Source organism: Penicillium manginii, assembly GCF_028828005.1.
Source record: "Penicillium manginii strain IBT 31320 chromosome Unknown utg000006l:1.0-4164085.0:1.0-4166146.0, whole genome shotgun sequence".
NCBI classification, from domain to species: domain Eukaryota; kingdom Fungi; phylum Ascomycota; class Eurotiomycetes; order Eurotiales; family Aspergillaceae; genus Penicillium; species Penicillium manginii.
The window spans coordinates 2,441,361-2,467,549 of record NW_026643107.1 but is presented as its reverse complement, the minus strand read 5'-3'; the positions used below and the strand labels follow the sequence as shown (position 1 = coordinate 2,467,549).

Genomic DNA, 26,189 nt, shown 5'->3' with positions numbered 1-26,189 from the left:
ATTCACGCAATTTTTTCTCCTTTTGTTGGTCTCCGATGCGAGGACGACGTAAAGCTGCAGAATTAGTAGTGGTAACCCCGCACCGCTGGGGGATGCCCGGGTGTCGATCGACAAACCAGTGTAATGATGATGATTTGGTGGAAAATCGCCAAGTTTCAGAGTTTCAAAGTGTCTCTCGATGCGTCTTCCCTGTAGGAACATGAACATGGATCATGTGATACCGCTGAGCCCTGTACTGGCAGTATTTTCTTACCGTGTTTGCATGCTAACTTCAAGTGGCATTACGCTTTGAACTCATATTATAGGAAAACACTAGTAGTATCAAAGCAAGTATGAAAGAGATCAAAATCCTTTGTTGTTGGGTGAGGCCTAATCTCTGTTCATTGGAAGCTATATGCTAGAAACATCTTCCGTGCAACATCATTTCGCGAGACTTTATGTGAATACTTCTGAGTTGCGGGTTTTTGCGATCCAGGGCACCGCCGCTGCTCGGTGTAGAGCTGTCATGATCTTTGATTAACTGCCAATACGCAGCGGGAGCGCGGGAATCACAATATTTACGCATGGTCAGATAAGCCTCAGGGTCGATCTGCCACTAGCCGCACGGCAAACAGAGCTGTTTGACTGGTTGCACAGTGCACACGGCAATAAACCGAGAACCACTTGCTCAGGGACCAAACCAGGGGTGGGAAGCCGTACTGGAGAATTAGATAAGACCGCAAATTATGCGAGCTGTCCCGACTTGGCGCAACGGTGATCCGATAACAGAAGACCCAGGAAGAATCTCGGATAGCGAGACCGAGAGCCCCTAGAGGTTCGGACTCCTGTCTCTGCTTCAGCCGCTGACGGCCCGCTGCCGCTGCCAACGCAGGACCCACTCCACCAGAATGCCGATATCCTGCGAGATCTCTAGGACCCTGGCGATCTTCTTGTGGACATTCTGCAGTTCCGAATCGGATCCAGAATCGTCTGCCCCGTGCATCTCTGAGTCACCATTGTAATGGTGTGCTTTGCCTTGCACAAGTCCTGAGCTGTCCACCGTGGATATACGACCATTAAGACCGACCTCGAAACAAATTGATATTAGCGGGTCATCATGCTGAGTCCGATCCGAGACCCGGCTGGAATCAGTGATGAAAAGCATGACAGCCGGCGCTTGTCCGAGTTGTGTGCGTAATGTAATGTCCACATTGATACCATCATCTGTATGATCACTAGATTGAGCGCCATTGGTGGCGCAGTCGGTGCCACTTTCAAACCCATCGCCCAAGAGAAAGTTCAATCTATCTTCGTTGGGGTCCTCATTACTCAGGATGGTGAATCCATCGTTTTGAGAAAGTAATTCCGCAATGGGGTCTGTAGGTATGGAAGATTTGAAGGACACGGTTTTTTGCGGCTTCGATTTCTTGTCTTGGCACAGAGGGGAATTAAAGGCTCGTCGTATAATGCTGGCGAGCAAAGCGTATTGGCGGAGGACCTGGTTCAAATCAATACCGACAACTGAAAGTTAGAGACCAAAGAAGCTTACTGGCAAAATTTCGGCGAGCTGCCGAGGATGAGAAAAGGGGAGTTCGGAAATTGTACGGCCTGTGACAGATTCAAATGCTTGAAAGGTGTATGTATGATCTTTTGCGCACGATTTGTCCGCTGAATCGGGTGCTTGGATGGAAGTTTTGTGCTTTCTTCGACCAAGCTGAGCCGAAGAGTCCGTCGCTGGTCCTGGAACTAACAAACCATCATAGGTCACCATTTTAAAATCTTGAGGTAATTGCATACCAAGGTGCTGATGGATAGTGGATGCTGCGAGGATTGGAATGTCAAGAGGAGGTTCTAACTTGGCGACAAATCGACGATTGGGGGGGTGAATGCCCCATCATATTTGAATCGAGAGCCATGGAATCGGGATGGTCACTTTGTGGCAAGCGCATGGTCTGAGGAGGCTCAAGCCAGTTCACCGACTCCGCAGATCCAATCGAGGGTAACGGTTCACTGCGCTCTCTGGGTCCAAAGATCTCGCTTCCGATCCATTCTTTCGAAATGCGTAGGGATGGGTATCCTTCTTCACATTCTATCATGACAGTCCATGTTTTCTGTTGATCTTCCACTTCTGGATCTGTCTCTTGCGGGTGGTCTACTGCCATTGAATCGGCAGATGTGGCATTGTTCGAATCCAGTAGCTTCGCTTGCTCAACCCAGTATTCCAGGCCTAGTCCAACCCGGGTGCCCTTATGCATCGTCGGGCGACCAATTACCCCATTGCAGAGATGTTCATGATCACCTCCGTGCTGTCCATCCTTGTTTTCTTCCACCCAGATGCGCTTTAGATTATCCTCAAGACCTTCCAGTGCCTCAAAGCAATTCACCTCCTGGCTGAGCTTGTCCAGCTTGGCCAGCCACTGCAGATTTTTGTAAAACGGTCCGAGCGATCTCCATTTCCCTGATTCGGCGTCCTGGAGGGATTGTATAAGATTTCGTTTCAGGACCAAAGTAGCAGCTTCGCGCCGCCCACCCTCGCTGTGTTCTGGTGTCGCATATTGTAAGTTCACTTCTTTAACAACGTCATTGCCAGCGTGGAATTCGATCTCTAAGTCAACAAAGTTCCCTGCGATGTTGATGTTGTCATCCTGCCATAGACGTTCAAGGCCTTCTAAGCGACTCAGTCGCTCTATGCCGTCCCGAGAAACCCCTCTCCCTGCGACGCGGGTGCGAAGACTCCGAACAACTTCCTCGATGCGATGCCTCTGTTCCTCGTCGCTATCCCTTGCGACCCCAAGCTTCAGGCCTTGCATGCCCAGGTTCTGAATATCATTCTCGTTCATGCTGGTGCCAACCAAGCTATCATGCACAGCAGGCGAAGGACTGATTCCAGCGTAACCGCCAAGCGCTAGGAGCGCTGAAGGTGAGCTGAAGTTGACGGGATCATCCACCGTGTTTGTCACTGCAAGAGGCGTGGTATACTGGTGCGACGAGGTGCTTGGCGGCTGATTCAATCCTGGGCCAGAAGCCGTCGGGGTTCTCATTGAAGGCGATTTGTGAGCGATGGATCGGGAGAGAGGCGCGGAGGTTGGGTGAGGCGATGAGGTGAGATGAGTGGGAGTTGCACCCGGTTTTGCTGATGGGGTCGCCATGGCGTAGTGTATCGCAGTGGATTTACTGCGATATCATGGGCGGAAGCCTAGTATTGAGCCGTTTAAATGCGTGGTGCCGTGAGGGAGCTGCAGGCTGCAGGTCAATGGAGATTTCGGAGTGGCTCCAGTAATCGGAGAGCTATCAAAGAGCTGGTATCGCTATCAAATGTTGCGCCAGGATAACCTCACACGACGCGCAAAACAAGAAGCTCAATCCACTGCACCCTCAAGATCAACGACGCCGGCATACGCAGTTGACAGCTGAGCTGCGGCCGGCAGAACAAAAGGCTCCCTCACCGCCTGAGAGTAGGACAACATCAATTTTTGCCGGCAATAAGCCCTGCCAATCAGAACTTGGAATGATTACTTCTCTAGCATGCGTATGTAGGCGATGGCCACTTAAGCTTTTGTTTGCATTCAAAAGACCGGTCAGGCAATGGATCCTGCACACTGCTTTTTGCATATAAAAAAGCAAATACTAGGTAATGGCCAATTGCTACTACCAGTACTACAAGATACCTAAGGTAGTACTAAGCACATAAAAATTAGTATACAAAGAAACTTTGAAGGTTTGATTAAATGACTGTCAACTAGTAGTATATATATACATGCTTCACCCCCCACTAATCTTAGATACCTACTACTATTAAAGCTTTTCCTCACTTGTAGTAGTTCCAGGTTCCCGGCAGCGGTAAGAGATGTTAAAACTCACAACTTCGAAGTTTGAACACTTCTATATTCCAGAGTTTGCATGTAAAATCAAGTAGTAATCTAATTATGCGACGCACTTTCTAAACATACCTAGGTAGGTAGTATCTTTTTCGCGATCGCCTTTGAATAACGAATCTAGGCGGAGGGCATGGCGGTGTAATCATGATGACTTACATGCTACAAGTACACCGCCTTGGGATCTGCACGATGATCCAATGCTTGGAAGCACCTTCTCTAGACGTCGATTGACACTTAGCAATGTTTGCCACGAGATCTATTGGCCGTCAGGTCTTTTGTACGCCCAGATGGGCTCGTGTTCGCTGTGTCTCCACTCTGGAAGGGAATCCCCATATAGTATGCGATTCAAGGCCAACCGTTACCTAGGTACTTTCAAGTTGCGCTTGTGATGCTAACTCGATTGTCCTCTAGTATATATTTCCCAGTGAAAGTCCAACTACATCGCATATTCTATCTCTCCTACCCTCCGAACCAGTCAACCCTAATCTTGCCATTGGAGTTACAACCAAGCTCCCTCCAACCGCGGACTCGCTCACGGAGAACTCCAAGTTCCTCGGTATCCTCCAAGAAGTGTTTACCAAGCATGCTCATGAAGATCCTGATGCACAGTCCCAGGCTCAAGTCATGGTATCCACATCAGGTGCCAACTTAATGTCGGGTGGCGTGCTACTTCCTGGCAAGCAGGGTGGGAGACGGCGTAAGGAGATGGGTGACTCCAGTAGTGGGGCTAGTGGCCAAGGTGGTGTCGGTTCTGCTGGAAGAGGTGGCTGGATACACATTTCGGATAGTAGACGACCTCCGGAGTATGGACGAATCGCATGGTAAGTTATAGCCAACGAATGAGGCTGCTAAACGACTGTAACTGATATCGGACAGGCCTGAGGACATGTTCGGTAGTCTCGAGGTTGATGGACAGGGCCAATTTGTAGATGGGAATGGAAATTATCAACCTAGCGGTATGGTACACTCACTGGTATTCGAATAACTGCCCACTGACAATATAGCAGGGACATATCGGACCGTGACCCGAGACGGAATGTAAGAACTCTTCACACTTTTGAAGTCGATTATTTGCTAACTCGATTCTACAGCCTGGGATTGAGCCCATTCCTCAGAGAAAAGCTCGTACAGAGACTGCGAGAGCTGGAGAAATAATGAATCAGTAGTGTCTGAAGCCCTGGAGAGCGGTAGTATATAGAATATTTGTACCAAAATACCTAGCCTAGTAGGTAGTAGTAGTATTTGCATCCATCTTGTATCATAATCTATTGTACCGAAAGAGAACCATGACCTCCAGGTTGCATTTGAACCTCGATATTAAGTAGTAACTAGTACTAGTAGTAGTATGAAACCCTAAGGACCTCAAGACTTTTCTCTACTACAACCTGGAGTCTAGTACTACTAGGTAGTGGTACCTCCGAGTAAGAATATATTGACCCCAGCCCTCCAAAGCTGGAGGGCACTTCAAAACTCATAGATATTTTCTTATTCTTTGTGTGAAGCTAGCTTGTATTATTTGAAAAAGTTAGTGATCCTTTGTGATCCACCGGTCAGTTTGGTCGGACCAGACTTTTTCTTAGGTGTATTGTGGGTGGCGCTGCGCATCTTCGATTTCGATGGGGACGGAGAGATTGTGCTTTCAACGATTTTCTGCTTCTTATTGTGTTCATCAGTGCTCGGCGTACTATGCTCCCTCTTGATACCTTTTTTATCAAGTGTCTCTAAGCTGTTGTCATCTTCAGGTTTTGCCTGCAGAGAAACGGATTCCTGCTTCGGAGAGACATCTGAAATGGCCATATGGTCGTCTGCCTTTTTCTTAGCATTATTGAAGAAATTGGCAATATTGCTCCTGTTCTCCTTGCTGTTGACTGGGATGATGAAGTCGGGAGAGTTGTTCCCAACCTTGCCAACCTCTTTCGTGACGGGGTAGCATTCTAGCTCGCCTTCGTACGGCTTAAGCATAGTCTGCAATTCTTTTGACCATGTCGTTCGCTTGGGATCAAGCCATGTCCTCATTGCTTCCGACCCAGCTTCTAGAATAACAGGCATGCGTTCATGTAGGAATGCAAGGTAAGGGTTCGACGAGGTTGTGATGACAGTGTAAGTGTAGATTTTCTCGTCTGAACCTGCTCCAGGAATTGTCTATCAGCGAAATGTTGTTTTTGAGGGGGAAACACTTTATACTCGAAATCTTACCCTCATATTGCACACAATCCCATAGTCCCGCAAAGAACATCAAATCTCCATCTTTTCGTTTGACGAAATGAGGAACCTTTTCCTTACCACCCGGTCCTTTCTTCAGCCATTCATAGAAGCCTTGGCATATGACAATACATCGCTTCCTTCGCTTCATTGTCGTCCACATGCCCCGATCTTCATTCAATGAGTCGTCTCGGCAGTTGATAGTACGCATCATGGAGCCATAGTCCTGCGCACGCTTGGTCCAAAAGGGAACAAGACCCCATTTCATACTTTGAATCTTGTATTTGATATTTCCTGACGCATCCTTTTTCTTTTCGAGTTCTTCTTCTTTTGATGCTTCGTCTTCATTATGCTGGCCTTCGTTTGGTGCTTCCTGGTGGTCATAGCCCCTGTCAGGCGTGTCTGCTCGATAAACAGCGCCGAAATTACCAGGAGCAAAGTTGAATGTTTCTCGGATATCTTCATCTTCTGGCGCGTCATCAACTAGCATGCCCCTGTCTTCTAGCTGCTGTCGCATGTACGCCAATCGCTGTTGCGGTGATGAGCATGAAGTTCAGTTGACCGTGACAAGAAGAACCTACCACACCCAGAGCATATCGTCCACACATATTTAGCTAGACGATGTAATTGATTGAAATATTTGCTTGGTTTACATCACCAGTGCAAGCGAGGAACGAGACCTCGTCGGCGAGGTAGGCACGGGCGACGTCATACGTAGTGGGCGGCGGAGAGAAGCTTGGACCAAGAGAAAATCGACCTGCGGCCGGAATCTCCGCCTTCTCATCCTCAACCTTTAGGAACCCTCAACCCCAGAGCACGGCAATTCCCTACACTCAAATCGGCGCGATATATCAATTCAAAGACCACGTTTTCATACAATAATACGCCAATGTTCCGTGCAGCGTCGGGGCGCCTTAGCGCCAGCATCCCGCGTCTCCAAACCCAGCGCCAAACGGCCACCCGATCAATATACAGCAACACCGCACGACCGACACCACATGCACGAGTACATAATACGAACCCGAGCCTGAACTCGCGCGTCGCCGGTCAGCGATTTGCCTCATTCCGTCAGCGTGTCCGCATGGGCTACCGCGAAGCGTCAAAGGATATTTTCCGCAAAAATCCCGTCGCGCTGCCGATCGCTGTCCTCGCTGCTGTCAGTGGAATTACTTTACTCGTCTACACTACTTATGTCGAAATCACCAAGAACATACCTCAGTATACCAAGTTCCCGCCGAAGGTAGCGGATGCTCTGCGCCAAGCCATTTACTACACGGATATCGACCTGAACGCGCCCAAGGCATTGCAGGCGTATAAAAATGCGCTGCATATGGCCATCGAGGAGGGTATGCATCCTTTCTCAGACGAAGTGTTGGGCCTCAAGATTCAGGTTGCAGCCATGCTGGAAAAGGCAGGATTGGTGAAGCAGGCTACTGAGGTTCTGGAGCGGACGAAGAGAGAGGCTTTGACCTGGATTGAAGAAGGCCAACGATCGGAGTCTTCTCTTGTCACTAAACCGTCACTCCCAGAGGCGCAGCTATCCTCTAATGTCAAGGTGGCTCCTGATAATGTGCAAATCAATGAGCAGGCACTCCAGGATGCGGAGCAGGCATTGAAGGAAATGCAAGAGTACGAGGCGCGACAGCGGGATCGCGCATTGAAGAAAGTCATTGGCATCGAGATGAAGCTGGCCGAGCTATATTCCAGCGACTATATCCAAGATGACAAGAAGTCCGAGGCGGCTCAGATTGCTGCCGTGGAATTGTGTCTGAAGGAGATGCACCGACGTCAGAAACTAGGGTTGCCCGTTGGAGCAAGTTCCGGCGAGGGATCAGATTCTTCCTGGATGAACTTGACCGAAATCGCCACTGCGCTGACAGACCTCGCAATAAGTTATACTGCCAAGGAACGACATGAGCTCGCCATGCCGCTATACCTTCGTGCATTGGACATCCTTCGCACTGAGGAGGGAGACGCCCCCTCCTGCAAGCAGGTCGTGTTGCTGAATAGCGTTGCCAGCTCCATGGCTGGCCAGGCACAGTCAACATCGCCTCGTGTACAACAGATGAAGCAACAGATGAAGCAACAGGGTATCTCCCAAGACCCTACTGTTGAGGCTGCTCGACAATGGGCACAAAAGGCCATTGATGTCGCGGCACACATCAAACCCCCAGTTCGCGACGAGGAGTGTGATCTTAGCTGTGTTGCGGCTACTTACAATCTTGGTGAACTGGCTGAGCTACAACAAAAGCCCGAAACTGCAATTGCACGCTACACGGAGGCTAGATCTCTTGCAAAGGGTCTTGGCTACCAAGAGGGGGTCGAACTGGCAGATGATGCGTTGGCAAGACTCCGAAAGAGGCTCCTATAGATGTATCACTTTATCAGGATAGCACTTTTTGTACATTACTTTATGACCCAATAGAATCCAACTCCTACTATCATCCATGTATTTACCTCTTCTTCAAACACCAACTGTCAGTATATCAGAACAGGGATAGACAAACTTAGTAGACCCTTTCCTGTGAAATATCACATCAAAGGGAGAGACCATTGGGGAGGACACAAGTGCGATTACAGGCTGGGTTACGACTACGATCTGAGACTACGAGACTGGAACCAAGTGAAGTAAAAATAGGAAACATTTTGATGCCTTAATGGTATTAGAACATCACACGCCTTCACAAGATTCCAGACATTGATTTTAATGGCGAAATCAAGCAAGCTAGGCATGTTAAGAAAACCTCTCAGACCGGGGCGGCCCCGTTCTAAAAGTGCTTCATTGCTCGTGGCTCATACATTCCAAACCAATTGCCCTTCTTGTTCTGGATTTTGAACTTTTTTTTGATTCCCTTGACGATAGATCAAAAAGAGGCCTCCATTCCCTTCACCGCAAACTCATCAAACAGGATCTAAGCCCGCGACATAACACCCCAGGCACGGATCTTGTTGTCGGTGTAACCGGCGAACAGGGTCTGGCCGTCGGCGGACCAGGCCAGGGAGATACACTCGGGGTCACGGGACTTCTTGCCCTTCTCGACGTACTCGGGCTTGAGCTCATCAACCTTGCTCTTCTTCTCGAGGTCGAAGATGGTGATGGAGCTGCTGGTGGCGGCGCACAGCCAGTAGCGGTTGGGGGAGAAGACCAGGGCGTGGATCTCGTCACCGGCGTGGAGAGAGTAGAGGTGCTTGGACTCGTTGAGATCCCACAGCATGGTGGTACCATCCTTGCCACCGGAAGCGCACAGGGATCCATCGGGAGAGATGGTGACGGTGTTGATGTATCCGGTGTGACCGATGTGGTCAGTCTGCAGACGGCAGGAAGCGAGCTCCCAGACCTATATTATGAATAAATTGTCAGCGTTCCTGATATGATCCATATTTTGGTGACTCGATCCAGCAGCAGAAATTTCTTCTTTCTCCTCATTCAAAACAAAATAATGTTTTGAATGGTTTCTATCAGGCATTGGGTGAATGGTTGTCTCATGGCCCTGAGGGCTCTGAAGTAGCAAATACGTTTATATGCAAACATCATGTAGGGGGTGGGAGTGCAAAAAAAAGCAGTCGAAAAAGTATCTTCTGGGGTTCGGAGTTCGGGATGGATAGCGTACCTTGACGAGCTTGTCCCAACCAGCGGAGACAATGACGGGGTTCTGGGGGTTGGGGCTGAAGCGGACGCAGGAAACCCACTCGGTGTGGCCCTTGTCGGTGATGGTGAACTTGCAGTCACCGAGGGTGTTCCACAGCTTGATGGAGCGGTCACGGGATCCGGAGACGATCTGACGGTTGTCGGCGGAGAAAGAGACGGACAGGACGTCGTTGGTGTGGCCGACAAAGGTGCGGGTGGTGTTACCGGTGGACAGCTCCCAGAGGCGGAGGGACTTGTCCCACGAGGAGGACAGAGCGTAGGCACCGTCAGAGGAGATCACCTATAGACGCAGAAAAAAGACCAGCGGTCAGCCAGAAAGCTCCAATTATTCCCGGTTGCAATATTCCGATGCCAATTCAAATTCATTCGATTTCCGATTGATCCTTGCTTCCGGGGCGGGTGCGGGAGGGGCAAATGCATACACAGTCAGAGACGATGTGGGAGTGACCCTCAAGGCTGCGCTTGGGGTAACCGTAGGCCTGCTCATCGCGGGTAAGGTTCCAGATGATCAGGGTCTTGTCGCGAGAGCCCGACAGCAGCATGTTGGGGCTAGAAGCGGAGTTAGTCAGAATGAGTTATTCAATGCGAAAAACTGAGGGCCGGATCTCTTACTTCTCCAGAGAGGTCGCCAGGGAAGTAACCCAGCCATTGTGGCCCTCGAGGGTGCCGCGGAGGACGAGCTGCTCAGCCATGGTGAAGATAGACGGTGAGGGTGAGAGAATGGTGAGGTCGTTGACGCTGGGGAGATAAAATCACAGAGGGAAGGATGGGACTGCGTGCCCGCTCAAGCCCTAACCCGGTTGGCTGGTTCCTTGTGTGGTTCCGCTGTGCCCTAAGTAATAAGCGAAGATCACGTGGTATCCCGTCAGCGCTGTGCTTAGTCATGATTCAATGGATCCCATTGTATTGGATCCACTTGTTCTCCATGGAGTACGGAGTACTACCAGACAATGGAATACAATTGAATACCATTGAAGGCATGGAGTCTACCCGAAGAGTATTCTGTCGAAACTCACATTAACCTCACATCAGTATACATCCAACTTGAACTCCATTCCGGATCGAATAACAAGTGTCATTATTACCTAGTACTATAACATCAGTACTACTTAAACCTCATTTTTAAACTTGAATATACATACCTCGTTGTGTCAACGAAGACAACTACCTAATAATAACAACTATAATATACAGAATGGCTATACCTCCACCTCATCTAGTTAAACACCTGCACATTCGGCATGCGGCCCAATCCACCGCCAGTCTTCTTACTCTTCGCCGACTCAAAGCCAGTCGCGCTCTTATCACGAACATGCTCCCGCAGCAACTCCAGCACCTTCGATTCCTTCCAGCGCATGGGAACAGGGCGATATGCCGCCCGGAACGCTCCAATGGTTTGCGCCCACTCGCCGCTCTTGGAACTGTTCTCCTTCCAGGTCTCGGTCAGCGTGTCTTCGGAGGGTCGGGCGTCAGCTCCGGGTTCGTCAGCGGGCGGGTCCTGTGTGGCCCAGTAGTAGATATCCCAGTCATTCTCGTCTAGGAAGCTATCGTACTCCTGCAGCTGTTCTGCGTTCATGGTACGCAGGTAGACGTCGGCGAATGTAGATAGGAGCAAGTCGGATTCGAGGATACCGCGCTTCCGACTCTGGTCTAGATTTTCAAAATGTTAGCTGGTGTCTTCACTTGGAGATATTGTCCTTCGGCCGGGTATCAGAGACAACTTACATAGCAGACGTGCTCTCTTGGTGGTGACGTCCTCCCCAACTCTCTTCAGCGGCTCAACCTTGAAGGTAATACCCTCCATCTCTCCAACTCCCAGCTCAGGCTTCTGCGCACCCTGGTCCTGACGACCACCAGTGAAGTGCTCAATCTTGCCAGGGTACGGATCAGCTGGGCGGTAGTTCGGGTCGACCGAATTCAACATCTCGGGCGGCGCAGGCCGGGATCCAGCGCTAGGGAAGTCATTGGTCATTGTGGAAGTCGTGTTGGGAACGAACGGGTTGGGGGTCTTCTTGGTTTGGGCGTCACGATGTCCCTGGGCAGTCGAGGGAGCCCGGTCGTTCACATCGGGATCCTTGAAGCGCAGAGCCGATGTGCCGAATGAACGGTTGATGGCTGTCAAGGAGTAGGACGGCACGGGGCGCATGGCGCGCTGGATAAGTCTCGAGGCGGACATTGTGCTCGTCTCTCTTCAGCTTCGGCAGGTATTTTGAGGATTGCTGGAAGGGATAGCAAGTTGAGAAGTTGCAATGCTAACTTGACATCATCCGAAGTAATGTCCCGAAAATGTACCTGCAACACCCGGTCCCCGATGTTTGCACAGTTTGCATCATTTCTCTCCACTCGGCCGCGGCGTATTACATAGCCGGCATCAGCTACAACAATGCTAGTTGAGTCAATTGATTTCAAGTCGGTCGAGTTGGTGGGACACTCTCTATTGTGTTACTAAGTATAAATTCCAGAGCCCAATATTAAATATATCCACCTGAGCAGGACCGCCCCATCTTAGATAGCCCAGGGTAAGGACATTTCCAAGGTTTGTATATAAATGATGTACTCCGCCGTCGTAACGAAGAATAGTAGTAAGACTGAACAAGATGAATGATTAATACCTGCGCAAGCAGGGCGTGTATTTTATATCATTGAGGTCATGACTATTGCAACAGAATGCCACACGACATGAGAGAGTACACAGGGAGATGATGGAGCATGACTCCCCCAGAAAGCGCTGCAGCCCAGATTCAAGATCGCAGCAAACCAAAGAAAAAATAAAACATAACACTCCAGAATGCAACCTATCCACCCCCACACACAACAGCGGCTTTAGATAAGGTGCTTGGATCGGAAGTAAGCCCGCAAGTAAACAACCTGCCACGCACCCAGACCAACCAGCATACCCATCGTGCCGAAGGCGAACCACTTCACGCGCTCGTTGGTGCTCTCGTTGGTATCACGCAGGCGCTGCTCACGGGAGCGGAGATAGTCCATCTCGTTAACAATTTCGGTGACCATCTCCTCGATGCGGCGGAGGTCGGTCTCGATGGGCTTGAGCTTCTCCTGGGCCTGGATGCTGGACCAGTCGCGGGCATCGGCGCCAATTTCAACGTCGAGTTCGATTTCGCGGGATGGGTTACTAATGGCGTCTATTAAGAGAACTCGGATTAGATCCATTTGATTGACTGCGAGGATAGCGGTTTTCGACGGCGTTCGCATCCGCGGCTTTGGTGAGACTTACTGCGGCCGAAAAGCTGGTTCTCGAGGCACACGTCGAAGGCAGTGTCGGCGGTCGAGGTGAAAGCCTGACGCACTTCGCCAACAATATCCTTGGGCCGACCGTGGTCATTGCCCATAGAATCCTTAATCTGTATGTTGAAGAGTAAGCCGTTAGCAATCGCCTTGCCTCATGTGTAAGGGCGGACACCCATGGTCGCCCCGAGGATGGAATTGAGACAACCATGTATCCGGGGAGACATTGAACATACGTGCATGTTGACGACTTGGCCGTCACCCTTGGAACCGCTGACGATAGCGGTCACCACGACCAACTGGTCCTTCGAGACGAAGTTGCGGATGCATCGCTCGTTCTTGCCGCCGTGGCCGGACTGGGCGGGCAGATCAAATTTCAGGGCTGTTGCGATTTGCACCACAAGTAGGAAAAATGCGAGGACGGACCTCATTGTGAATGGAGAGGAGCCCATGGTTTGGGGAACTGGTCGTGTCGGTAAACAGGAGAGCTGTTGATGCCACCTGGTAAGGGGGCCGGGATCAACAATATTCCGGTGGATCCAGCGGAACTATAGACCACATAACATAACCACATTTCTTGTACATCTGAGAACCATTATCCTCGTAAATCTGGATTCATTAATACTCAAAATCAATGGAATTGAATTGTTTATCAGTCGATTACTGGAGTATTTGGAATAGGCAGTGAAGAAAGAAAATTGATTTCGGAGTATCGAGGCTTAGATACTGGCACAAGTACATCAAACATGGTATCTCGCGAAGTTCACAGAAATGTAACCGGGGATTTCCCAGCTACACATGAAAAAGAATTGAAGAAGAGAAAGCATAGAAAGAGAATCAAAACGTATTAGTCGTTCAGTGTCACATTCCAACGAAGGAATTTTGAAGAGAAAGTGTCTTCTCATGAAGAAGCGAAAGAAAGCCACCGGGTCATAGCCGCAACATAGACAGAAAATGAAAATGGTACCGCAAGGCACGTAAAGACTCTATAAAAAATGTAGAGTTTCAAAACGATGAATATAAGTAGAAAGATGGATATGAAGAGGAGACATAGTCAAAACGATGGATATGAGATGTGGATCGTTAGATGGAAATTTTCAAAACGCTCAAAGCATGACATCGAAGGTTTGGGGTGGGATTAGGAAGCATCTATGCCTCGACCTTCTTGCGGCGCACAAAGAAGCGCGAGAAGGAAGTGTCCTTCTTAGGTCGAGCTGGTGGTTCAGGTGGTCCTGTGTTGCGGAGGAAGTCCGCCAGAGCACTGGTCTCACTTTGCTTGTGCGAGGTGGATGGCATCGTACCGGGGTTGCGCTCCAAACCAACCTTTTGGGTGTAGTTGGCCTGAGTGCTGCCAAGAGTGCTCTGCGAACGCATAGAACTCATAGACTTTTTGTTGGAGGGCCCCTTGTCGGTGTTGGCGCCACGCAGGAAACGAGATTTCAAGCCTGCGGAGCCATTGGAGTTTGACGACGGCGGGGGCCCGCTTAAATGGAAGGGCTGGCGCGCCTCTTCTGTTGGTGGGGAGGTGGCGCGTTGCGGAGGAAGTCCATTAAGCTTTCCTCTTGGCGTGGGGGCGGCTTTGCATTGATAAGCTCTTCGAGCACATCATCATCGTCGTCGTCGTCAATTGCATAGGGGTCTGGAACACGACGCTGCTTCCGAACTGGCATTGGCTCATCATCGAATCCCATGGGTTTGGCAGGCGGTGCCGCCTTGATTTGGGCATTGCCACGATTGGCGGATTCCAACAGACCTGTCCGCGAGCCCAAAGAAGTCATTGACTTATTAGGCGTAGAGCTGGTCACCGAGCTGTGAGTAGCCGTGTCCTTCTCACTTTGAACGGGCTCGTAAGGGAGGTCCTCGGAGTCAATCGTGTTCCTGAACGGCGCAACTGTTCGGGGAATGCGGTGTGCACCAGGTTGCGGGGGACCCTCGCGAATGAAATCAATCAGTTCTGATGTTTGAGAACGCTTAGTCTCAGCGGGTGCGCGTGCTTGGAGGCGGGCATTGCGAATTGATTGACGAGAATTGTTGGACTTGACGGTATTGTGGGTGCTATGGGTATTGTTTGTACTGGCGGAGATAGTGGACTGGCGTCGAGAAGACCTCGTCCCATTAGTAGGGGTCGGGCTGCCTGGATGCGAAGAAGTAGGAGTGGCAGGTCCAGTTGCTTTGATGAACTCGGCAATTTCACGAGTGGAATCTTGAACAGGACGAGCATCCCTAGCATTGCCTGACGACACGGGGGACTTTGGTGGAGCTGGCATACGAGAGGAAATGGGAATAAACTTGGGGGAGTCGGCGGACTTGGTGCGTCCGAGAGAAGTCAATTCCCCGTTTGTGCGGGTGGAGAGAGAAGTCGGTGGTCGTGGGTCTTCTCCTGGAGGAGCCGTGCTCTTCAAGAAATTAGCCAGATCATGGGTATCGGACGTGTCCGACCTAGGGATTGGTCGAGGCGGCTCGGGGAACTGGACAACTGGGTTAGTCGGTTTGCTAACAAATTAGACCGGAATGAAAGAGGAGGGCTTACGGTCATCTCCCTCACGCTCTTCGGTGTTAGCGTGAAGTGGATAGTTTCATCGCTATTGATCAACTTGTCCAGGTCTGTGGTATCGTTACCGTCAGAGTCCGCGCTACCAGATGCCCGGCTCGTGTCAGATGAGCTGCGAAGGCGGAGCGAAGGAGACTCGCCCGGACGAGTCATGAGTCGAGTGATCTTTCCTGATTTCTGGGATGTGGTAGAGCCCGCCGTAACTGGACGTTTCTCGCGCGAACTGCTGAAGCTTTCTGAGCGGCGGGACTTGGCTGGCTGGACGGTCGAAGCAATAGAATTGGAAGGTCGTGGAGGCATGCGTTGCACGGCTGCTCGCTCCGTGCCACTGGGAGAGTTGCGGTTGCTAGCCGTAACCACGAGCGGGCTAGGTCTATGGCGTGTACGGGATTTCTGGGAGTATTGGCTGTCGCCCGAAGAGGAGGCAGGACGAGAACTATCGGGTTCTAGGGCGGCGACACTTTGTAGAGGCTTTTCGGAAACGGTATTGTCTTCATTCACAGGATCACTCGGCGATGGGGATGCCATGGCCGATTTATCGTGATCGTGCTCGACGGGGTTTTCGTCATCGGGAGTGTTGACAGCCTCGATCGTGGCGGCGGATGTGGCTTCTGCCCCTTGCGTAGCGGGCTTTTTCTCCGCGATAGAATCAACATCTGACCCGCTAGTTTCTGCAGTGATCGCCTTTGCGTTGATCTGAGCAGTGACATCCCTGCTAGTTTTCCTCCTTGGGCGCTGGATCGTCGCAGTTGGCTTAGGCTTCTCGCACATGCCCCGTCCTTCGATAATCTCCGGATTTATGGTTGGTTCCTCATCAAGGGATGAGATGGAAACTCGGGCACTATTTGACTGATCGGTCTCGTCGTTGGCGCTAGAGCGCAAGGAAGCAATGGTTTCATTCACGGGCGGACCCCGTTCGGCTTGTTCTTCATCTTCTTCCCGCACAATGGGCATTCTCGCATCTTCTAAACCATCCGCTTCTGTAGGCTCGTCGATAGGTGTGGTGATTGCAATGCCAGGGGCGGACTCTGCAGCATCGACAAACTCGGCGGATTCGTCATCCTCGTACATGGTTTCGAGCTGCTTGCTCTTTTCCGAGGCACTTGGGGATGGCGCATTTTCATTTGTTGGTTCAGACTTGGCTTCGCGTGGTGGGCTGGCCGCCGCATTCGGCAATGACCTTGAGCGGGCATGACGAACCACCTGCGGGTCGTCAATCGCAGACGCACTCAAGGGAGAATCCCTCGCACCAGGCGACCTTGGCGCGAGCGATGGCGATGTGAAAACCATCAAGCTGCGTGGTCGCACCTTGTGCGCGACAACGGCCTGCATCGTCTGCACCTCATCTTCCAACTCATGAGAGAAACCGGGAACCTCGATCTCCTTGACATCGTGATCGCCGAGGGGCAAGGGGATGTCGGCTGGTTCGGCTGGTTCGACGGGCGCGGGTTGAGCCTCGGGAAGCGGCTCCTTGGGAGTGACAGGTTCCTCAATGGTCGCAATACTGCTCTTGCGGCTTCCTGCCAGAGTCGAATAACCTCGACGGCGGAAGGACTCGCGAGAGAGAGTTCGCGAAAGGGTGGTGTTGCGTCTGCGCTTTCGCCAAGTCCGCCACAGCCGCCCCAGAGTCGCGTTCAACGCCAATTTTTCCATGTCGAGATCCTCCACCACTAACCGATCAATTCGCTTACGTTCTTCGTCCAGGTCAATCGATTCATTGGCGCCGTCATTCAGCTTCGCCGACAGCCGAGAGCGCGCTGTCTCACCAGCAATCACCAAGGCGCGCTCGCCAATGTGCTCAATGATGGAAGTCAGAAAAATGGCGGCGGCGGGGGTGATGTTGTCGACGTGACTGGAGAATCGACGGGGCGCACCGTCGCACTCCCCGAGACCATCTTGCGCAATATATTCATCCTCATCCTCCTCTTCCATGTCACCCAAACGAGTGTATACCATGCATCGAAGGCGGGTCAATTTCCATGAGCGCACAAGATCGAAATCACCGCCGGGCTCCTGACCACCACGAAATTCCGTCTTCTCGTCGTCGGCGCCCCCCATATATTCGCTCAATTCCTCATCGGCGGTGTCGACAACCTCGGAGGCGAGACGAGGCTTCAGAACGTCGGAGACGGCTGGGCGGATACATGAGAGCTGGGTAGATTTGGAAGCGGCCAGAACATTGAAGAGCAGATTGTCGAGGAAGCCGTTCAGGAGTGAAAGGGCGGCCGGTGTAACCAGCGCCGCGGCGCCGGAGCCAGTTTCGTCGTCCTCGGGGGCAAAATCGGCGGCATTAAATTCTTGGTCGGAGTCGATAATTTCCGAAGCAGCGGAGGAAGAGATAAAAGCAGGTGAAGGGTGTACGGAGGGGGAGACATGAGGTTCACTCTCGAGTGTTCGCTGGATAAGGAGGTGCTTCGAGAACGGGACAAAGTCGCGGTCCCGGCTTCCAGGAGATCGGATCCTTTGTAAGGTTGCATGGTGACTAGTAGGACCAGGGTATCCCCTTTGAGTGAGGAGTATCCCGTATGAGTAGTATGTCTGTTCTTGAGCGCAGAATGGACTGGCTCAGACTAAAATTCCAATTTCTGAATCATCCTGTGTTCCCCGTCAGCTTGTATATTCCTGGTATATTGCTTATAATTCTTTGATTTCTGCATTCCAGCCAGGCATTCTCTTTGGTGAAATTGCGCCCGAGAGGGTAGGGACGCCACGGCCCCCCAGATTCAATGCCGAAAAAGAAAAGAAAATCAAATTAAATCAAAAAACGTACCCGTTAAAGAATGGAGAGGCGCAGGGTCATGCTGGTTGGGAATGATCAAAGAGGGAACAGCAAAGAGAAGGAGAGGAAAGAGAGAGGAAAGACAGAAACGAGAGAGACAGACAGAGACAGACAGAGAGAGAGAGAGAGAGACAGGAGTCGAAATTAGTATCGTTCAAACCTCCGGAGTGGAGACCAAGCTTGAATCATTCGGAGGAGACTACCGAATGGTTAATAGTTGGGACTTAATTTGACTTACGCTGTATTGATTGTATTAATTGTGTACATAGTACTATGGTTATACTTTAGGGTAATGTGTATACCGTAAGTGTAGGCTTGTATACTACATGCATACTACTTGAAGTATGTATACGGAGTACGGAGTATCCTATATGCATGAAGTATACGGAATACAAGTAGAATCTACTCCGTACACTCATCCATTCCATCTCATCCCATTCCCGTTCTCGTATATCCTCCTATCTGTACCTGGCGTAACCACGGTCCGGCCATCAACTGCTCCGCCTATCGCATTGAAGAAACCAGGGGCAGGGGGCTACGAACAACAAGACTGTTCCATCGATCGACGGACTCCAACGAGGAAGCTAGTGACTGAGTGAATCCATTTGAATCCACTTGAAAAACCCAATCATCTCCTCGTGGGGCCACTTAGCCTTTCACACTTGCGCCCAACCCACTCGCATTATTGGAATTGTTCCCGACGCTGATGCTCCTGCAGGACCCCTGTTCCACCTTGGGGTGCATTTTTAATCTCTCGCTGTTCCAAACCTTCCATGGCCCTTCGTGACCCTCTCCACTGGGAGTCGTTGCTCACTTGCCTCGGGGTCGCCTAACTCTTCTCAATGGCCGCTGCCCACGGCCCATCTCGATAGCGTCTGTAAGGACTCCACCACGGACGGGACCATCTTCAACCAGTCATCGTGGCCCTCGGCCCTCCCTTCAGCCGCGACCATTCATCTGCTGGCCTTGTTCCATGGGCTCGCCAACAGCGCGTGGGGGACACCCACGAGGTGCCCCAATTATGCAAGGAATCCCGAAGTCCTCCACGCCCGATGAAGGCGCCTGCAGTAGCCGTTTTACAGTAGTTGCAGATATTGCCCCAAGGAATCAGGCCCCATCCATCGAATTTCCTCTTTCCGATCTGACCACCTTTTTTAGGGCGGTTTTTTTTGGCGTCTTTGCTCTTCCCCCTTCCCCACCGAGCAAAGCCGGAACAATGGGATTGCTAGCTCTCCCCATGTGACAAATCACTCGACTGGAATTTTGGGCTCGGTCATTCTTCTCTGCGGTGTCGATCGATAGAATACATACTCCATTGTCTCCATTGGTAAGTCCAATCACTGACGAGGCCGCCTGTCCGCTGGGGAATTTCCACTGTTCGGTTTTCGGGGAGAACGCCCCCCCACAGCGAATGAAAATCTCCGAACCGTCCAACGACTGACCGGTGGCGTGCTCTGATAGCTATGACCATTTTCAGGAACAGTACTAGAATTTGTACTCCGTACTCCGCGCACTATTCATACACGCTGTCTATTTTCGGCCGCAAACTCCGTGCTAGAGATATGATATGAGTTGCCCATGTTCTCCGTTCAAGGAGCGGTCAGCACCCCTGGCCAGAAACGTGTAGATCCCGATTTTATGTACGAAGGACGGAGTTCGCTATCTAGGTATGCACATGTGTGCCTCGCATCATTTTCTATTCTTCTGGGTAGCTTTGCAGTCCCACGATCGACAGACCAGCGGGTCTCCTGGCGGTCCCTCGTGGCCCGTTTACTCCGCAACCTAGAGGTTGGCGTGGAGTAGACTAGCTTCTAGTCGGTCGGTGATGCGCGCCGTAAGCGGGAATAGGGTTTTCCAATTCCTGGAAACACGTACACTCGGTGGCCATACCGTGGTTATTCACAGAGAACGCACGACTTCAAAATGGATATACTCCGTAGTACTACTAGTACACGAGGTACTATGCGGCATCCGAAGCCATCGTGTCTGGAATGCACGAGCGACAGACATACTTTCGAGGTACGAAGTCTGCAGGCGTGCGATATATCAGATCTCATCACAATGCATTTATGTACTATTGACCCCCCCGAGTCTGCCAATTCGTCACCCCGCTCTTGTCAGCCTTAGAAAGCTTTGGTTGATTCACATTGCAGCTCGAGCAATTGACAATGTGACATATTACGTAGCAAAGGCATAATCACGACGAAGGTCATGACCATATATGTAGCTATCCGTGAGGCAGTTTAAACCCGACTCCGTCGCACGATCGCGAATCCCCCCCCGGCTGCTGACAAGGAAGCGAGGGGAAAGAAAGGAGATGAGGGGGAAAGTGATCGTCCATAAAAGCCTGGTTCTGTTGAAGTTTCCACCGGCAATTCCCGCCCTGGCGAGGAACCTCAAGTGCCAGTGGTCCACTCTTTGCTCGCTGTCATAAACTTGCCTGCCAATTCCTGAGGGCCCCACCAGCCAAGATTGCATAGACCTCGACGCGAAGTCCTTCAACCCTCTCCACTGAGAAAGGAGATAGCAAGAGGGGGGGTTCACCATGCAGACTTTTACACTGGGACCAAAGAAAGTTCAGTGAGTGCATGGTACGTGCGTCAAAGTCCATGTGCTGTATAAACCCTGAACAGGAAGACAGTTCATATGTATGCACACCGCATTGTAGACACAGACACTCCGTTCATAGCACAGAGCGAGAACCTCGAGCAAAAGCACCGCCCGTGTACGGAGAACATGTCTGTGCAGTCCTACGCCGTTACGATCGACACCGGCTAAACGGGGACTGGAGCCAACCTCTTCGTCCTACTTGACCTGTCACTCTGCAGCGCATTCAACTTGTCTCTGGAGTCGCACGATGGCCCTGCATGTGTGCTATTACAGGGGGAAGTCATGATCACAATCTTCATCGTCTGGTCTGACACCGATCATTTGGCTTACCTGCTGTGTCAGAGGAAATTCGCTCCAAAGCTAACGTGCTGTGTGGACCTTCTGGATATCTCGAGAGCAATAATCGATGGTGTGGGTACCCAGGTGGCGAGGTTCTCTTATTGCGCAGATGGGCTCCCCCCATAACAATCTTCCTCTAGACTATTAGGTTCTATGTGCCGAGTCTTAGACTTCTTAGAAACAAAACGATGCCATCCTTCTCCTCTCATAAAGACTTCTTCGAGTACTTGCATAGAGCCTCGGAAGGGAGCTGATACTTGTAAAAACATAAGGTAAATAGTAAAGATTCTATTGATAAAAGGAAGGAGACAAAAATAAAATAAAAAGAATATAAAGAGGAATTACAGTTTGAAATAGACGATACCGCGCGTTAGGTCTCTCTGATACAAAAGCTATTGACACCATAAATCTTGAGCTAATGGGGGGGGGGGGAAGTCGGATAGCGAAAGCTTAGAGAGAGAAGGCGCGGGCGGAGAAAAAAAAAAGGTGAGCATAATAAAAGAGGAATAGCAAACAGGAGCACGCAAGGGTAGTATGAGGTGGTGATGATATAACGCAAATAGTGGACAGAAGAAGGCGCCGTGCAACCGCTTGCACAGCCTATGCAGTTGAGATCTGCCATTTCGTGGCTCTTGCTCCACACTTCATTTTACTTGCTCTGATGACCAGCCGGTTTCTACGTACATCGGCCTAGAGAACTGGATACTAGTACCCCTTTTGGGTGTTTTACAGGGACGGAGTATCGACTGGAGTGCCTACACGAGAACAACCTTCGAACAAGCAGTGAGGGTACTACTAGTACCGTAAACCATTCATAGTTTATACTAGTATATCATCTCCGCCCTTGATGATGATAGCCCCGTCAAATCAAGCAACAACATGCATACCCCAAAAATCAAATGAGGCAGATGCCGTCCCTCAATCGTCAAAGCCCCCCTGAGTCCATCCTTGCCAGCTCTGGAAGGGCCATAAGGAAATCTCCGAAGCCCCTCCCTCTGCAGCGACCCACTCGCCAATTCCTATGTATTTTTCCCATTTGACGGATCTGGATCCCCAAATGTCCGGGGTCTTTTCTTCAAGGGGCCCGTCAAGCCCGAGTCAGAGGTCCATGCCATTGGGACTGGTACATACAGTATCTTCACTTCATTGCACCCAGTCGGGTGGCTTTAAGGCTGGCTGTGGAGAGCGGGGGGAAACCTGAAACGGCCGATCCTGGCTGTCTCTTCCATTTTGGGTATGATGCTCAAGACCGTTGGCCGTTTGGCTTTTGCTCTATCGACGTTGGCGTTTTGCGAGGTTCTAGACCGTTGCTTGAGGGCCGCTTCTTTTGCATGTGCGTACTGCCTGTCGGAGGTTGGTTTTCCTCGTGCTATGTTTTTAATTCCTGTCTACTAGTTTGGTTGGCGTTTGGATCTGGGGGGGACGATTTGTTTCATAGTTGTCGCAGAGTCTTGCTTTCAGTCTCGGACTGCGTAAGCCTTGCAATTACGAGGTAGATCGGCATTGGATGTTTAGCGGTCATTGCCTGACCTTGAGAAGATATTGTCTTTCACAGGAGGTAAATTTTTTTCAGACTATTGGATGGACCTACCTAGGTAGTCAATCGTTTCCGGCGCCCAGGTGTCGAATGCTGGAAGTAGGAGTGTTGAGATAGACTATATCTTCAGCCTTGGTACCAATACCACTGGAAGTACCCAGCACCCTGGAGCAATCCACCCATGGATTCATCACCTGCCCAGGTGAGTATAATACTAGTTAGTACCAGCATTATCGGGACTAGATACTGTATACTACCTAGTACTGGTAGGAACTATAGTAGGTGTTCACCTCATTTGTCGTAATAAATCAAGATGCATCCTTGGGCAGCAGCAAGTGATCCCAGCTCGAACAAGCCTTAGCAAACAGTATCAAAACGTCAAGCATGATGTAGTTTAAATCCAGCGCCAGACGAGAACCTTGGAACTCCTACGCTATGAAATTCTACCGGCAGATAGAATAGAAGATGAAGATAAAGAACCATGTGAATTTAATGCTAACTAGGACAAATAACTTGTCTGCCGAGCTGACCGAATACTTTTCCTTGGGTTGAACCATCTGATATCATTTGTCTGTTATATCAGACGAAAATGAATCGCTATTTTGTTATTGTCGTGACATCGTGAATTGATTTTGAATTTGGTTGTGATGTGCTCAGCTGCTGTGAGCATCATTTGTTGTTTTATTCATTGGTACTTATTCGACCGTAATTGCCGTTGATGCAGGCAAGTCCTGCGTTCCCAGAGCATGGGCAACGCCACCAGCAAGGAAACTCAATTCATCTGGGCTGATGTCGACACGACCACTTGCCAACCTGTTGAGGAGCAGGTGCTCGATCTTGTCGAGAAGGAGATGGGCGCTCGCAGATTTGCCCGAGGAATCGGAATCTGTCGACTGGTCGCATAGATCTTCATTGCGCAGGGCAACTAGGCGATCAAGCTCATCCACTGCGAGGAGGTTGCGAAAAATGCCGATGACGTGAGTGACGATTGAATCGAGATACATGCACGGGGGATCGTCGGGGTGCATGGGCTCTGTTTCGTGGCCCAGACGAATGCTGTCGACATGAAGGCGAAGATAGCTCTTGTATTTGTGATCGGCAATCCCATGGATACCGTTGATCAACGCGACGAAGAGATTGCGATCCAAGTCAACACCGTCGAGAGTGTATTCTTCAGGATGATGAGTGCAATTTTGAACGAATTCTCTATCATCGCAGAGGTCATCTGACATATCGTCCGCATCGGACTGAACCAAGGAGCCCTGGGAGCCGCCTGACTGCAGGGAAAGAAGCATCATTTCATGGACAGTCATTTGGGAATCCGAGCCTTCCTCTTCATCCTCGGTGTATTCTGGGGTATCGATGTACTGGACAGATGGGCTGAAATGAACAGCTGCCTCAAATCCGATGAAAGAAACGTCAAATGAATCGGTGTGGTCTTGACGGGTTTCAGGAACGTCTTGAGAAGTCTCTTCCCAGACAGAGAAATCAGACATATCGTCATCCTCGTCTTCATCACTCTCGCCTTCAGAGAGAGCATCGTATTCGGATTCCATGTCATCTGACCCATAGCCGGATTCTGACTCCGACTCCGAATCGGTGTCACATTGCTCATCGGAGCGCGAGTTCTTGAGGATTGACTTCAAGAATGGCGGAAGGTTAGGGCGCTCCGGTTTGATGGTGTAGGTTGAAGCGGTTGGCTGCAACGGTGCAGCGTTATTGGACGAGACCGATACTTCATCGGACCCATAGCAGCTGTCCTGCGAAAATGAAACCTCGAGGTTTGCGAACGTGGATGAAAGTGAGTCCCATGACTCCCGGTTGATGGTAGAAGTGGCCATGTTGGCGAGCTTGAAAAGTTGATTGTTGAGTTTTGACACACCACGATGCTCCTGTATGGGCTGCAAGGAGGAATACTTTTATATGCTCGTGGTGAGCACAAGGGAGTTGGTGTGAATGGTTTATTCAAAAATGGTGGTTATTGAAATGGCGTCGGAAGCCTTCAGAACATGGAGAGAGATCCATGGTATGAAAACACAAGAGAAATCTTGCGATCCTTTAAGGACACTTGACGGGGACGAGCCCAGCCAGAATGATAAAGGAATACATTTCGTTTGTGTCTTGTAAAAATTTGAAGGTGGGTTTTCGGGCGCTTTGTTGCTTAGAGGAGTCGGTAGAGAAGTCAAGGGGTAGGATGGTTGATCGGTATTTTTGTACTGGAATGGATAGTGGTAGATCACTCAGTACCAAATTCTCGACGCTTTTCGTGAAAGTTGGGAGGTTTGGTGTTTGGTGAGACGAGTGGCGATGCTGATGGCCGAGAGGCGTCGGGGGTGCGATGGTGGGTTTCGCGACGCGATGAAAACGGCGGAATGTCAGAGGGCCCACGAGTGTAGGCGTGGGCGGGTCACAGGAGAGCGCGATCGCAACCCAACTAACGATGGGCGAGACGGAGGGGATGAGGAGAAGAGGAGAAGAGGGAGAAAATTGGGGTTGAGCCGGAAGTGCCCACGTTCCGCGGGGTGCTGAAGAGGGGTTCCGAGTTGAGTCACACTTCGGTAACTGGGGCGGATGGGGAGGGAAATAGCCAGCAAAGTAGGCAGCCGGACTAACAAGGATGGGATATTGAGTTGAAAGGATGTGGAACAAGGGAGAAAAGAGAAAGGGAAAGGAAAAGGAAAAGGAAAAAGCAAGTGCTAATAATAGGGAAAGCCTTGAAGCACCTGATGGTTCCAAATCAACCAAAGCAAGGCCTTTCATTCACTCGCCTGACCTCATCCTGACTCAGCCGCTTCCCGTCGCTTCCCTTCGCATTTGCCGAGACGTCTTACGGAGTACGGAGTATTCCATACAGAAGACACTAGAATCTAGATTATGCACCTGACAACTAGCGTCTTCTGGACCTACGGAATATTTATACATCACATTCGGGCATCGATCATGAATACTTCCTATTCCGCTCTGAATGATGGCCACATCACGTGAACGAGATATCACCCGAGCAGAACTGCATGGGGCGCCTAATGTGTTTGTAGGCCTCACGATACGTGGACTAATGCCATCTTACGGATAAACTTGGAACAATTTGATTTCAAGAATCTTCAGCCAACCCTGGCTTCTTGGGAAATTACAATTGACCAGTGCCACCATGCACTTCCCTCCTCTAAGGCTATAGATGCATTTCCAAATCATGCATCCAAGATGGGCCTGATTTTGGGCGGTTTTGGGTCGTGAAGTAAGCTGTACTTCCAAGCCCTATGAATAGTGCCTCGTTATCTGCCTTTGCCGCAAATGTGTTGTACCCCGAAATACACCCTTGATGACCCGTTCCTACACTTGATAATGTTCACCGTTCCTGGCCTAGCCAAACAAGGACCTCGGGATCTTGACCAACTGATAGAACACCGTCATGGCTATAT

At 50.5% G+C, this 26,189-nt stretch overlaps 10 protein-coding genes across 10 annotated transcripts; 3 read left to right on the top strand and 7 right to left on the bottom strand.

The window, feature by feature from the left end:
- Positions 1–835: 835 nt before the first annotated feature.
- On the bottom strand, positions 836–3,128 carry N7533_009290 (RNA polymerase II mediator complex middle subunit MED1; the record flags this gene model as incomplete). The annotated part of the gene is made up of 4 exons (XM_057105940.1): positions 836–1,477; positions 1,529–1,587; positions 1,638–1,725; positions 1,836–3,128. 4 exons carry the CDS (start codon positions 3,126–3,128, stop codon positions 836–838), a joined length of 2,082 nt encoding a protein of 693 aa, XP_056957389.1.
- Positions 3,129–4,097: 969 nt separating this feature from the next.
- Positions 4,098–5,012, top strand: N7533_009289 (uncharacterized protein; the record flags this gene model as incomplete). Its single annotated transcript, XM_057105939.1, has 5 exons — positions 4,098–4,193; positions 4,269–4,678; positions 4,734–4,813; positions 4,865–4,895; positions 4,949–5,012. 5 exons carry the CDS (start codon positions 4,098–4,100, stop codon positions 5,010–5,012), a joined length of 681 nt encoding a protein of 226 aa, XP_056957388.1.
- Positions 5,013–5,369: 357 nt separating this feature from the next.
- Positions 5,370–6,667, bottom strand: N7533_009288 (SOS response-associated peptidase; the record flags this gene model as incomplete). Its single annotated transcript, XM_057105938.1, has 3 exons — positions 5,370–5,983; positions 6,054–6,588; positions 6,641–6,667. 3 exons carry the CDS (start codon positions 6,665–6,667, stop codon positions 5,370–5,372), a joined length of 1,176 nt encoding a protein of 391 aa, XP_056957387.1.
- Positions 6,668–6,948: 281 nt separating this feature from the next.
- On the top strand, positions 6,949–8,430 carry N7533_009287 (TPR domain protein; the record flags this gene model as incomplete). Its single annotated transcript, XM_057105937.1, has 1 exon — positions 6,949–8,430. One exon carries the CDS (start codon positions 6,949–6,951, stop codon positions 8,428–8,430), a length of 1,482 nt encoding a protein of 493 aa, XP_056957386.1.
- A 522-nt stretch (positions 8,431–8,952) lies between these two features.
- Positions 8,953–10,400, bottom strand: cpcB (40S ribosomal protein RACK1; the record flags this gene model as incomplete). Its single annotated transcript, XM_057105936.1, has 4 exons — positions 8,953–9,397; positions 9,671–9,988; positions 10,131–10,257; positions 10,321–10,400. The coding sequence occupies 4 exons, from the start codon at positions 10,398–10,400 to the stop codon at positions 8,972–8,974; spliced, it is 951 nt and encodes a 316-aa protein (XP_056957385.1). The 3' UTR covers positions 8,953–8,971.
- Positions 10,401–10,924: 524 nt separating this feature from the next.
- N7533_009285 (succinate dehydrogenase assembly factor 2) lies at positions 10,925–11,884 on the bottom strand (the record flags this gene model as incomplete). The annotated part of the gene is made up of 2 exons (XM_057105935.1): positions 10,925–11,358; positions 11,434–11,884. The coding sequence occupies 2 exons, from the start codon at positions 11,882–11,884 to the stop codon at positions 10,925–10,927; spliced, it is 885 nt and encodes a 294-aa protein (XP_056957384.1).
- Positions 11,885–12,531: 647 nt separating this feature from the next.
- On the bottom strand, positions 12,532–13,406 carry N7533_009284 (p24 family protein; the record flags this gene model as incomplete). Its single annotated transcript, XM_057105934.1, has 3 exons — positions 12,532–12,851; positions 12,944–13,070; positions 13,191–13,406. The coding sequence occupies 3 exons, from the start codon at positions 13,404–13,406 to the stop codon at positions 12,532–12,534; spliced, it is 663 nt and encodes a 220-aa protein (XP_056957383.1).
- A 697-nt stretch (positions 13,407–14,103) lies between these two features.
- Positions 14,104–17,982, bottom strand: N7533_009283 (uncharacterized protein; the record flags this gene model as incomplete). The annotated part of the gene is made up of 4 exons (XM_057105933.1): positions 14,104–14,508; positions 14,559–15,422; positions 15,485–17,888; positions 17,933–17,982. 4 exons carry the CDS (start codon positions 17,980–17,982, stop codon positions 14,104–14,106), a joined length of 3,723 nt encoding a protein of 1,240 aa, XP_056957382.1.
- Positions 17,983–20,829: 2,847 nt separating this feature from the next.
- On the top strand, positions 20,830–21,062 carry N7533_009282 (uncharacterized protein; the record flags this gene model as incomplete). Its single annotated transcript, XM_057105932.1, has 2 exons — positions 20,830–20,864; positions 20,918–21,062. The coding sequence occupies 2 exons, from the start codon at positions 20,830–20,832 to the stop codon at positions 21,060–21,062; spliced, it is 180 nt and encodes a 59-aa protein (XP_056957381.1).
- Positions 21,063–23,465: 2,403 nt separating this feature from the next.
- N7533_009281 (uncharacterized protein) lies at positions 23,466–24,611 on the bottom strand (the record flags this gene model as incomplete). Its single annotated transcript, XM_057105931.1, has 1 exon — positions 23,466–24,611. The coding sequence occupies one exon, from the start codon at positions 24,609–24,611 to the stop codon at positions 23,466–23,468; it is 1,146 nt and encodes a 381-aa protein (XP_056957380.1).
- Positions 24,612–26,189: the final 1,578 nt, after the last annotated feature.